At 44.2% G+C, this 13,779-nt stretch overlaps 1 protein-coding gene across 12 annotated transcripts in view; it reads right to left on the bottom strand.

Annotated features, from left to right (window-relative positions):
• Positions 1 to 753: 753 nt before the first annotated feature.
• Positions 754 to 13,779, bottom strand: part of CD44 (CD44 molecule (Indian blood group)) — an 86,510-nt gene continuing 73,484 nt past the window's right edge. For all 12 annotated transcript variants that reach the window (XM_047690896.1, XM_047690898.1, XM_047690900.1 and 9 more), the window contains 3 exons: positions 12,742 to 12,813; positions 10,519 to 10,597; positions 754 to 3,874 (listed from right to left, as the gene is read on the bottom strand). In XM_047690896.1, the coding sequence (XP_047546852.1) occupies positions 3,670 to 3,874; positions 10,519 to 10,597; positions 12,742 to 12,813 (356 nt within the window). In that variant the 3' untranslated portion in view covers positions 754 to 3,669. The remainder of the gene's footprint in view (positions 3,875 to 10,518; positions 10,598 to 12,741; positions 12,814 to 13,779) is intronic.

Below are 13,779 nucleotides of genomic sequence, written 5' to 3'. Positions count from 1 at the left end.
GATATGCCTTGTTGCCCCTTGTAGACTTTCCGTTTTGCCATCTTCAGAGAACAGATTTCTGGTCATTGGTTGGGATTCAGAAAGAACAGACTTTTAGCTACTTGAAGAGGGAGATCTGGGATTCTAACTGCATCTTAAATAGACCTCAAAGCCATCCTCCTATTTTTAGCCCCATCTTCTCCAGCACATCTAATGCTAATGCTGCCAATTTCTGAGCCTTTCATGGGGGTTCTGCATCACACATGAAATTGACCTGTCTCAACTTCCCCACTACTGGCTTAGGATTCAGCTTCTCCAGATTTGCTGTTACCAATGAACTGTCACTCTCCAGCTTCAAATTTTTGTTCCTATTGTCTCTTCTTCCATTCTCTTTGATCTCCCTGGTTTATACCTTTTTGGGATATCTCTTTATTGTCGTTTCAGAGGTTTGCATGAGAGAATGGAGGTGAATAGGTTTACTCTTCTCTCTCTGCATGGGAGTCCACTAGTACTTGGTTTTTAAAGAACTAATGCTTCAAGATATCTTCTGAGCTATGTAGCCATACATTTACTAGAGAGAATTAAACTTTCTCCCAAAGAAGACTGACCCTCAAGTGGTAGAAGTCCATTTTTTTTTTAAGAGAAAAATGAGAGTAAGGTTTCAGACACTTCACAAACTTTTAACCTTGTGGTTCTTAAATTACCGAGACAGCCAGATCATCACAGCTCTGCCCCTCAAAGGCTTCCATTCTCTTTAAATCAGAGACTCTCAAGTCCATTTCCTTTAGCCTTTTAATAGTAGCCTTTTGGTATTTTTCCAATAAGTGCTTTCAACAGGGCAATATACATATCATGCTTTCCTCATTACTACTGGTCCATCAGTAAGTATACAAAAATCAGGGGAAGGGTGTGCTGTGACAAATCAAAGTAACAACGGTCGCTGTACATGCGTGAACAATGAGCTATTCTTTGAAAACTCAACAAAAGTGATCTATAGAAAGGCATACCTATTACATAAAGGTAAACAGGCCATGTTATTTTTATTCTTAAGTACACGTAACATTTCTAGAGAAGTCAGAGGTTCCTTTCTCCCACTCCTCAGCTGTACTAGTATTGAATGAACACTGGCTATGGAATCAGTTCTTGGCATCATGGTCCCAATATAAAACTTTGAGAGGTTCTGCTGGAGAACTCCATTCTGCTAGGCCAGAATCTACAAAATATGGATATGAAAGAGTCTCTTGCCCCATTTTTTTTTTCACGCAGTGCTAATTTAAAGGCAACGCTCAGGAGACACAAAAGATTTACAATTGTAGGAAAAATTGCATCTTAAACTCTCAGCTTACTGGAATTACATCATTATTTCAAATGGAAGAGAATACCTCCTTTTCCATGAACTCAGGGCACTATTGGAAGGATATTACATTCGAGGGCTGGACGCTCTGGACCTCTCCCATTCCTGTCTGTGGACACAGAGGTATATCCAAGTGTGGACTACAACAGTAATAAAAGGAAAGATCGTATGAAATTCTAAAATGAAATAGAAAACGATCACCTATCTCAGCCTGTTTATTGGAAATCTCTAGAAAAAGAAAACCATCCCTAACTGTGAGACTTGTAAGACTATCCACGACCCTGAAAGGAATCTGGGGACAGATCAAACCTGGCATAGCCCTCCTGAACCAAATCCTAGAGTGGCTAAAGAGTCAGAGTGAGGGTGTCTGCAGCAGACCAGGAAAGCTCTTGGAAAGCAGAGAGCACTTGGACATAGCACTGTGAAGGGGAGTGGCTAGATATCCTTTTCTTTTCTATCCACTTGAAAATAAAGAGAAACCCAGACAGCTGGATATGGAACTGGCTGAGGAAGTTCACAGAAGGAAGTTTTCAAAGATCATGATTGAGAGGTGGTCATGAGGATGTAGGGGAGAACAAAAATTGGAAAGGAGTGCAGAAAGTGGGCCCCTCTTTTAAAAATAGTTCCTTCATAATCACCCCATGTATAAGACCAGCCCTGACTAATGTGGGACCCATTTTCTTCTCCTCCTCCTTCTTCTTCTTTTCCTCCTCCTCCATCTCTCTTCCTCTTCAGTCTTAGCAATGTTACCAGTTAAACCTATCAGTTTAGGCACAGATGACTTTTTGTGGGGGCATAAGGAAAAGGTCTCATTTTATAAGAGTCCTTGCTTTATAGATTCCATTTCTTCTATTACAAATCATCTTTGGAAGTTCCAGGACCAATGAGACTTCTGAACTAAGGAATAAAGACAGAGGACTTGCCAAGCAAGGCATAAAGCCATTATTCTCTCATTTGGTCATAAACCTGCCTACGCTGCTGAGACTCCAATGGCGGGCAGCCCTGTAACCTTCTGAGGGACTTCCCAGGTATTTAACTTACCCTGAGTAGCAACTGCATCGGGGACAGCTGGCTTGTTAAAGTATAAACAAATACAGTCATAAAAACACTCAAACAGGATCTATACAGCTGCCCCTCTCCTCCCCAACCTGTGGCAACCAGTTGGCTACGGTTTTTGCTCTTTCATTTCCATTGGCTTCTCTTTTTATTACAAGAGGTCAAAAGGTTCTCCCATAATGTTTTTGGACATGACTTAGCAGGGTCAGCGTCTATGAAATGGGATGCCACAAATGGTAGCTCATGCGATGTAATGTGACTTTTCAGAGTCTTACAGGGCAGAGAACTGGTGGCCATTCTCACATAAAAGCGGCTGAGGCTCCTCCCCCTCGCAGTTCTGGTGCTAGGACGGGATGAAGTCTTTGGAGACTCAGAGATAAAATAGTGCTATCTTCCTTAATTCTCTTTGGGATTTGGTTGAGAGAGCCTGAATGGGGGCTTAGTGGCTCTGAGATGAAGACTTTCGAGGAGGGCCTTCTCACATCTTCCTGATGAGTTTTTGGGAACCAGACTTGGCTGGTGAAAAAAAGTGAAGGATCACAGCACCAAGGGTTAAGGTGGAAGAAGTACAGATGTTTATTATGAATCAGCTTGAACCCTTTATGCCTCTGACAAAGTAACAAAAAAAAAAAAATCATACTAATCAAAGGACCTCCAGGGTTTAATATTTCAAAAACACAGATAAATAGCTTCCTACAGATAAATAGCTTCACCTTTTGGGTATTTCCCAGAAGCACATGAAAAACTTCCAGGGGTTCTGTAGAAGGGGCTTTGTAACCAGTACATTCTGACCCCTAGCCCACTGGAAAGAAATGCCCAGGGACGGGCTGCAGGAGGGGGGCGGGGATGTGGACTGATTCAAATATCTTCCCAGGGACCAACCCCTCTTAGCTCTGGGGGATGTCTATAGCAGGTGGCTGCTGCCTGGGAGGAGGAGTGGTGGGATGGCCGGGATCAGGATGACATATTTGTGGCTTTTGTTAGAAGCCATCCAGAGCACGCCCTACAGGGTGGAGGCTTCTAGGTGGGAACTGGAACAGTCAGATTCTTGCGGTTATCAATTGGGTCCTCATTTCAGAAAGCAATGCTGTTTTTATAAACTGGACTTGACTTTAAAAAACAAAATGCAAAAAACCAAAAAGGAGTAGAAAATTTTATACTAAAAAAAGATCCCCAAATGAAACAATCAGTAGCACGTCACATCTGTGAAGTGTCCCAGCTCCTTCTTAAGGTGATGTCTCCAAGTGCTATTTCTCTCCAAGGTCACTACGGCCTGGGTGTTACACCCCAATCTTCATGTCCACGTTCTGCAGGTTCCGCGTCTCGTCGGCTGTCATATACTGATCGGGGGTCTCCGAGGGCTCCTTGTTCACCAAGTGCACCATCTCCTGAGACTTGCTGGCCTCTCCGTTGATTCCGCTTGGCTTCCTGTCCCCCACCGCTCCATTGCCATTATTAATCACCAGCTTCTTCTTCTGCCCACACCTAATGATTGAGAAAAAAAGCACATGAGAAGGTGCTCTGATGACACAGATCATCATTGTCACCACCACCGTCAAGGTCATCATGACAGGTTTGGATGGTCCGGCAGCATTTTTCATCCGACCAACGGTTAACCCTCCAAAGTGAGTCCCTGAACCAGCAGCAAAAGCATCACCTGTGAACTTGTTAGAAACGCACATTCTCAGCCTGACCCCAGAGGTACCGAGTAGGAGAAGTCTCGGAGTGGATTTAATCTCTGTGCTTTTACAAGCCTGCAAGGGGGTTCTGATGCACAACTGAGTTTGAGAAACTGTGGTCCCAACTCAGGGACACCGGGGCTAGTATTGTACTCCAAAAATTCAGTAAGTTGCCCCCGTTTATTCGGCAAGTAATAAAAGAATTGTGAATCAAGCCTTTTGGTGTCTGACTCCTAAGTTCTAATTCTCCTTCCTCATCCTTAGGTGATGACAATGTTTGCCTTTTTTAGGCACTTCAGCAGTTCCTGCAGACGTAGATAAACCATGAACATGAGGACTATAAATCATTCTGATTTGTGTATTCAACCAAGTGCCCTGACTTCCTCTCCCAGTGGACATTTTGTTGGCCTTATCAGGGTTCTGACTGCATGGTCTGAGAAAAATGAAACATTATTCTGGACATGTAAGGCTGCATTGATTTTCATCAGCTAACATTGGTTAACTTCCATATAACTGCAAATAGGAGGCTTAATTAACTATGTAAGGAAAGCTCTGGTTACTGCAAGGGTTCTCAGTAACATTGCTCAAGATTCGAGCTCAGGAGGTCTTCTATGGGAGAGCATGACCTTGATGGTATCTCTGGGTCATAGCTGTGGCATTACCTTGCCCCACTCAGCCTGATGCAATGCTTCCTCTGTCCCATCCCAGGCCTACTGCTGCACATCTAGAAGTCAGATTGCTTAACAGAAGCAAAGCTGCAGAGCTTCATGGCAACAAGGAGGTGGGGAAGGGGGAAATGGACTAGCATTTATTGGACACCTCCTGACAGCAAGGCACTTGACATATAATTTCATGAAATCTGCAGAATAATCACGCAATGCAGCTGTTATTCTAGTTACACAGCAGTGAAACTGAGGTCTGGGGATGTTTGATAACTAGCTTGAGGTCACACAGCTAGTAAGACAGAGTCAATATTCAATATTCAATATTCGCCTTTATGACCAGAAGCCTGGGCTCTGCCCAGCTCTATTCATGCTGCCAGCCATCTGGAGATTTGGAAACAGTGTGAAGTCGGAATTGTTCACTTTGCCGCTGGATATTTGGAGTTGTAGAGACAAAGCCTCTATTATTCATGATTATGGGCCATTCCCTTTAGAATTGCCAAGGCCATAAACTTTAATCTCTTATTTGGGGAAGGAGAAATTATACCTCCTCAACGGGAGGTAGATCCTGTCTCCGCTGGCATGATGCTTGAGGAGGGGTGGAGGGAGATTTGGAGCATGTCCGTGGAGCTGGGACAATGGGTGCAGTCTGCACAGATAGGGGTAGGGGCTGGGAAGGCTTGGGTTTTGAGAACTTCTTGCTGTGTGGCCTGGAGCAACTGATTCAACCTCTCGGATTCTCAGGTTTCTTATCCATAAAATCAGGCGGGCAAGAGTACCAGTCTCACAGGATTGTGGAAAGCACTTGAAACACAGCCCAGCACTGACACATGAGTGTAACCGCAGTTACTACGTGTTGCTCTTACTCAGGGGAATGGGGCAGCCAAAGCCTTGGAGAAGCACTTAGGACAGAATCTGGAACACAGTGAATGTTCGAGAAACGCTGGCTATAGTTCATAGAACCAGAGCCATATGAGTTGGGATTTGCTTGTGTTCTGGCTGCTCCCACCCAGTCATTATATTTCCTATGAAGATGGCCGAGAAGGCTGAAGGTGGAAGTCTGCTTGTATTTTTTCAAGTTCTCCAATGGGTATCTCAGGTGTTCTTTGGAGGGAAGATGTCTTATTAAAGCAATTCCCATTTGCTGACTTAATGGATAGTTTAGAAGTTGAACGGCACATTGTAGGAAAGTGATTAATAATCACCAAAAATGTTGGTGCGTGGGTGGGGGCTAGGGACTCTTGTTATTTTGTCTAATAAAGCTGATTTTATTTAATTATGTTTAAGATTTTATTTATTTATTTGACAGAGGGATAGATAGTGAGAGAGGGAACACAGCAGGGGGAAAGGGAAAGGAGAAGGGAGAGAGAGAAGCAGGCTTCCTGCTGAGCACGGAGCCCCCATGCGGGGCTTGATCCTAGGACCTTGGGATCATGACCTGAGCTGAAGGTTTAACGACTGAGCCACCCAGGTGCACCATAAGCAAAGCTGATTTTAAAAGTGGATAACATTGACCCCATGGGGCACCAAAATACTGTGCTTGGGTTTGTCCTGCCCCCATTTCCTTTTGGATTTCTGTGTCTGTGCTCTGAGTTTCTTCAGGAGGACAGGATGAGTCTCATAAATAACTAGTTCAATATTTTTGCTCCAGGCACTAGTAAGTCCGTCTATCTGTCCGTCCATCCTTCCTTCCTTTTTTTTTTTTTTTTTTACTTACTATATCACTGTCTTATTAGAAAAGGTAATAACCCAGGAACAGCCTGATGGAAGAGATGCACAGGGCGAGGGCTGAGGAAAGGGTGCAGAGTAGCCCCGTCCCTGTGAGGGCACCAGCCTCCCCGAAGCTCCCTATGGTCACCAGCTCAGAAGCATTAATAAGTACCTTTTAAAAGACAAGTTATAATTTTGTTTTCATTCTTTTTAGTTACAGAACTTTCAAAGAGAACACAAGAGCTGAGGGGACTTCAGAGGTCGTCCAGCCAACCTCTTCATTACGTAAAACCAGAGACAGAGTCCAAGAAGCCAAGGGTATCATCTGAGGCTACACAAGTTATGGCAATAAACAGAGTATCTGCAACTTAGACTTTCAGACTCCAAAGGGCAGACAGAGATCTCTAGCAAACTGTACCCCTTCTTCAGCTCCTTTCTCCTCAAATCTCAGGCATCAGTCAGCTGAGCAGTGGAAGGAGCTATATGGGGGTCTCACCAGGGCTCCAGAGTGTGCAGCCTGGGTGGGGTGAAAAACCAGGTGGCACACATTTGGGGCATGGAGGAATTTATCCTGAAAAGTTTGGGGGAGAAATTTAACAATGGCTCTTCTGTCTTCCCTCGCCCCAACACTCCTTAAAGATACTTAGAGATTTATTTTGCATTGTGTCTGAGCTGTGCCACCCAACATGGCAGCCACTAGCCATGGGCCACTGTTCAAATTTAAACCAATTAGAACAGAAGAAAGTTAAAAAGTCACCTCCTCAGTCAAACTAGCCACATTTCAAGTGCCTAGGATCCACAGGTGGTTAGTGGTTGTGCATTAGTACAGATGTGGAACATTTCCATCATCGCTGCAAGTTCTATTGGACAGCTTTGTTCTGGAGGACAGAGCAAGGTCGGGTGAACAAGGCAGTGAGCTTGACTGTAGCTGAAGAGAGAAGGAAGGCGGCTAAACCATGGAGCTTTACAGAAGGGGCTTACCAAGCAGAGTGGGGACGACTACCCTCTGGGAGGTGGCAGCACAGAAAAGATGATTATTCCCATGAGACTGACAGCTGGTGAAGGCCTTTTCTGCATAGCCATATAGTGACAACCTTGAATCATTCCAGCTTTGTGAAACCTCCTTTTGTAAGGTCCTCACATTCCCTCCCCCATCTTCATACAAATCATATCACATCCTTATGGGAGAGGCATTTAACCCCTCTTGGGACTCATCTGATACCTACCAACCCAACCGACTCCTAAGATAATTGTCTGCTCTTAAGGAAATGGAATGAAGTAGGATTTTCACTGGAAAGCGGAAAATCAAGGACTCTGGTTACGAACAGCAAGGGAAGATGATGTGGGGCGTGAAGGGGATGGGAAAAGCTAAAGAAACAAAAGGACCCCTCCATCCGCATCTTTACGATGCATGACCCACGGGTCACTTTGTCCTGGAAGCCCGTGGGCAAGTCTTGCCCATCAACCTCAGTAACTGCTTTTCCCTTTCATCTTTTAACCAAAGTTCATACAACAGGGCCCAGCACAGAGTATGTTCTCAGAAAGATCAGCTGACTCAGATTCAGCAAGTCAATGCTGCTGTTAAACCTCAAAGTTCTTCTGGGCTGGGATGGCATCTTTTCCGTGTTTAATCTTTCCTCCCTCACCAGCGCAGATTGTAGGAGCCGCTCAAAAGACGTTTGCTGGATAAACGGAAGCCTGCCTTGGGTCCTTATTTTCCACCAAACTTTCTTTGATGAAAATAGGATTCTGGATCTCTCTAAAATGTAATGTTCAAAGCAAAAAGGCCCCAGCCTTTTAAGAGGATTAGAAATGGGCTTGCGGCTTTAGAAATGCAGTGCACATGAAGGGGCCCGGGGAGCTGTTAACCACCAAGTCCCTGTGTGGCAAATCTGTTTCCGATGATCAAATCGGGACATGGTGATTTATGGCATCCAAGCAGCTGCTTTCCCTGTGAGATACTCGCTGTGCTGGCCCGCTTGTCCAAGTTTGCCTGTTGCTAGGGTGACGGCTGGTGTTGGGATGGGGCGGGGGAGGGGGGCGGAGGGCAGCTGACAGGCTGGAGAGCGCCATGGGAGCTAATCAGCCCCACTGGGCAGACTCCAGCTGCTCTCGGGGACAGCTGAGATGCTTCTCGGAGGAGTCTCCCACTTGGACAGCATCTGGGGCCAACGTTTCTATGGCGACGTGTGCAAACCTTATGGACGGTGTATGTGAGCAGAGGGGGTGCAGTCTAGGCCCTGGAACAAAAGGACTCATTTCCAACAATAGGAAATTCATCTTTAATTGGGCAAAAGTAATCTAAGAGAAAACAAGAAGGCTGAGGGAAAGTATAAAGACGCTTTGTAAGGGCTCCCCAAATCACGTTATTTAAATTCAGCAAACAAATTCTCTTTCCATTTAGTCATAGGAGCCTCCTAAGAGGTCTTTCAGATTTCTTTTTCTAGTTTTTGTTCCTTTTACAGTTGGCTATCATGAGTAATTTTTTTATCACTTTTTATCAATGATCATTTTTTAATCAATTTATCAATGAAAAAAATTACTTCTTTTTCGCATTCTCTCAAAGGTACAGATAACAACAGCTATTTGACTTTAAGATAGCACTTTTATTAACTTGTACCAGCATAAAGTGACATCATCTAGTTTCCTCAGATAACCAGTAACCTCAGAGATACTGCACATGCACTGCACATGGCCACACAATTAGCTGTTGCTTTCCAAAAGCCAACAAGAAAGATTCTAGCATGTTCTCAGGGTCCTCTCCTCAATCAAGAGCCCCTTCTGGCCTGTTAGATGAGCTGGTGATACAATAAAGGGAGCCCTCCTTGGAAATACAATTCTTTTATCTCGTCAGAAGCAAGCTCCAGGGACATTTATAAAAGGTGCAATGTTCCTCTGCATATGCTTGGAGGAAGACAGGGCATATTTAGAGCCCTGGAAATTAGACTCACACTTAGGAGGGCCCTGTCAAAATTCATGTTGCTAGAATGAAGTTTTTCCTTCATTTCACTGAGGTGGTATTATGTCTGAGACTAACACAGCTCAGTCAGGTACAGGCACTATTTAAATAACTTCCGACATGACAGGTCTTTGTTGGGGTGAAGAGAGAGAGGGACCTCTGAGAATATGACAACAGCCCATACGCTGTTTGATTGTCTTTATTCAGACTTTTCCAAGGAAAATTATTCATCATTTCATAGACCTCTTGTCAGAGAGCTCTTCCAAGCAATAACCTGAATCCTTTCAACTACAGTTTCCAGAAAATACAAAATAGTATCATTACAAAAAACAAAAACAAAAACAAACAAAAAAACACAAAACCACAAACAGCAAGAAAGCCACAGAAACCCAATGCTTATTTTAGGTAAAGGTTCTAGAAGGTTCCATGGGCCATAAGCAGGCTAACGGGAATCACCAATTCCTAGATCTTTTTACAGTGTTTTTGTGCATTGTGAGTGCACTTACTAAATACTGTCTAATCAGTCAATGAATAGGTAAATACTTTTATGACTTCCAGGTGAGATATTTTATAAATTTCATTAGATAGTGTCTCTATTCAAGTATTTAAGAACCTCGAAAGATTAAACATTACCTAAAAGTGATGGTCCAAATAATCACAGGGTCTCTTTTATCTAAAGAACGTGCCAGAGCAGGGCTTCTTAAACTGTACCATGCACATGAGTCCCTGGGATCTTGTCAAAAAACACAGATTCTGATTTAAGAGATCTAGGTAGGGCCTGAGATTCTGCATTTTTAACAAGTTCCCAGGGTGTTGAGGCTGCTGGTTCCAGGGGCTACACTCTGGAAGTTCATGGAGCCCACATGTAAGTGACGTCCTTTCTTTTTTTCTCTTTTTAAGATTTTATTTATATATTTGAGAGAGAGAGAGAGAATGAGAGGGAAGGGGTCAGAGGGAGAAGCAGACTCCCCACCAAGCAGGGAGCCTGATGTGGGACTCGATCCAGGGTCTCCAGGATCATGACCTGAGCCAAAGGCAGCTGCTCAACCAACTGAGCCACCCAGGTGCCCCAAAAGTGATGTCCTTTCAAAGCAAAGGCCCCAAGGTGCATCCCCTTACCTTCTTCGACTATTGACAGCGATGCAAACGGCAAGAATCAAAGCCAAGGCCAGGAGGGAGGCCAAGATGATGAGCCATTCTGGTGAGAGTGAACCAATAGACAACCATGAGCTTGGGAAATACACTTTGTAAAAACAAAAATGCACTTTATAAATTGATCTGGTCCAAACAAAAGCTATACTCAGCACCGCAGGCGAGTCCGGCCAAAGGGCCCTGCCAGCTGGCAGATAACGCCAGACCAACTCTGCTATAGGTGTCTTACCAACAGGCCTCTTATTTTGAACTCTGACCACCAGTCAGAATTTTCAAGTTCCTCTAGGAGAAGCATGTCTCCAAAAAAAGCATAGACTGACCTGTAGAAACCTGTAAGTGCCTTTGGTGCAGTGAGATTAAGGAGACTAAAGGAAATTTGTGTTTCCCTCAAAAGGAACTTTCCTCTTCTATATAAGAGCATCCACCTTGTGTTTTATTAAGAAACACAAATGGGGGCCATGCCCTAGTGGGTGAAAAGAGGACACCCCTGTGGAAGGCTGAATTTCTGCACATTCAACAGGGCAGCGGGGTATGTGTGGGGTCATTTGGCAAATCTTATCCTTCAAAATGTGCATGCCTTTGACTCAGCTTTTGATTCCTGCTTCTGGGAATTGATAGGACCTCAGAATTCGTTTTGAAAGATGTTCATTGCGTGCTATTTCTAATAATAAAATTCGGAAACAACCTAATGTAAGAGTAAGGGATCAGTTACCGGAATTAGGTCATACCCACTCTATTCTGCACAGTGAGAACAGGAGAAGAATATTTACTGACATTGGAAAGCCGCAGGCAACCCTTGGGAGTGGCAGTGGTTCACTAAACAGCATGCGTGCTGTAATTACATTTTTGTATATAAATTACATTTTAAAATGATGGGAAGGACATCTATGAAAATGGGAACCATGGCATTTCCAGACGGTGGGGGAGCTAACAGATGATTTACATTTTTGTCCTTTGGATTGTATTTTCTCAAAGGTCTCCACGTATCACTTGTGGACTGTTAAGATGTTATATATGGGTTTTACAATCAAATTTTAAGGGGATAAAAATATGACTTGACAACTTAAATATGTTCTCTTGCCACATGGGTTGTATATCTGTGCAATGAGATAGAAGCTCACGACCCGTGAAGGATGGGAAGTCATTGACTGGCCACTCCCCCTTGGGAGTCTTGGTTTTCCTCCCACTTCCTGCTGAGGACCACCTCTGCCTGGCCTCCACCTGGTTAGGTGACAGTGGGGAGGGAGATGGGAGTCAGGAGGTGGGCACGCCAATAGGTGGCCTCATTTCTGTTCTTTTCTTTCTTTTAATTTTTTTAAAATTTATTTTCAGCGTAACAGTATTCATTGTTTCTGTTCTTTTCTCTGGTCTCTCCTGTTCGTGTTCACTAGAGCTGGGAAGAGTACTGCAAATCGAATTTCCACCACCCCTCTGCCCAGGGAACCCACTCCCTCTCTCAACTTGCTCCTGTCCCAGCTGTGCTCAGGCAAGCTGAGGCAAGGGGGCAAGGTGCACCCTACATTCTTCCCTTTCCCCGAGGGAGGTTCAGCTCAGAGGCTTCTGAAGAGGGGAAAGTTAAAAAGAGAATTTACAACCCTAGGAAAACCCTTTCTTCTTTGTCACCCTACCGCCCCTTAGAAATGCTCCATTTTGACTCCAAGTCAAATAAAGAATGTGCCTTGAGTGCCTTAAACCTTGACGCTCAGGAGACCCAGGTGTCCCGGCCCTCTTACCGCATGATATGACTCATTTGGACACTTTCTTCTGTCTGGATCAGGAAAGACTGTCCCTCGAGAAACAGTCGTTTAGGGACCGGAAGAATGTTTTTACTCTCCCACACACATGGCGCTCATGTCTCCCAAGTGTCTGCAGTGTGAAACTTACATGCTGCCTTCCAACCCCAGACATAAAGCAGAAATTGGGCCGGGACAGGAAGGACCTGGGTATGGGACAGGTATGACCCTGGGTGACGGATCACTCATGTGGGAAGGAAGCTTTAGTAGCTAACGTGTCCTTTCTTTGGGACAGGCCAGGGACAGATCTGAATATTAGCTCATTCTATTTATGGGACCCGGAAAAAAGAAAGTTGCCTTTTTTTTCCCCTACCAAGTGCTCTCATTCACCTTTTAGCTTGCAAAGAATGCATTTTTTGGTATTTATTTATTTTTTGCCAAACAGCTTGAAACTTACCTGGAATTTGAGGTTTCCGCATAGGACCTGAGGTCGTGTTTGCCCCACCTTCTTGACTCCCACTTGAGTGTCCTAAGTGGAAAAAAACAATATCTCTCAACCAAAGTTTGGAATGCCTAACGACGAGCTCCTTACAGAGCAGCACACACAGCGAACCTCTCTACCTCCTGCATCACTATGAAGCTATTTATAGATTCAAACCACAGACATTTACAAAGTGTTACATGAAAGATTTCTCCCCAGAAGAATTGGTTTGATTAAATCCAGCGTCTGGAAATGTCACTGTTCATCAAGAACACAAGAATTCTCACCAGCAGTGCTGTGCCGTGTATAAGACCTCGGGTTCCCAGAGCCCGGGCAGCCCTAGATTCGTGTCCACCTCCGCCTCTTGCTAGCGATGTCTGCTGAGTCAAGCTACCCTCTCCAGGTCTCAGTTTTCTCATTCAGAAAATGGGGATAAGAATAAAAATCCACTTCATCACAATTTTACAGAAGTTTAAAGAAGTACAGAAGAATGGGACTTGTGGAGGAAAAAAAAGAAAGAATGGGAATTGTATGTAGTTGCTCCATCCTATTTCTGATTTAGGACCTTGCTACTCAAAGTATGGTCCCCGGACCAGCAGCATTGGCATCACTGGGGAGCCTGCTGGGAATACAGAATCCCAGGCCTCACCCCAAACCTACTGAGTCAGGATCTTCATTTTAACAAGATCCCTAGAGGACTCAAATGCTCTAGGAAGTCCAAAGCAAATCTAACAATCGCATCCAGTGTCTTCACAGACACGAAAATAAACATTAAAAAATAGGGGTTTAGGGGGCAATGGCCCTTTCTGTCTGGGAAAAATCACCCTATTAGAGGTCCTGCTAATATGTTATTGAAACATGCCTTGTTTTCAGAGGAATGAGTATTTTCTACCACTACAAAACAAAATAAGGAAACAAAGCATCTCAAACTGGAAGGAAACGTCGCAAGACAAAGAACCCACAACTCTAATCATCAAAATGAGGGAGGCATCGTGTTTTAAAAGAAACTTCTAA

This window comes from Lutra lutra, chromosome 10, assembly GCF_902655055.1.
Source record: "Lutra lutra chromosome 10, mLutLut1.2, whole genome shotgun sequence".
NCBI lineage: Eukaryota > Metazoa > Chordata > Mammalia > Carnivora > Mustelidae > Lutra > Lutra lutra.
This window is presented reverse-complemented; position numbering and strand designations above follow the sequence as displayed.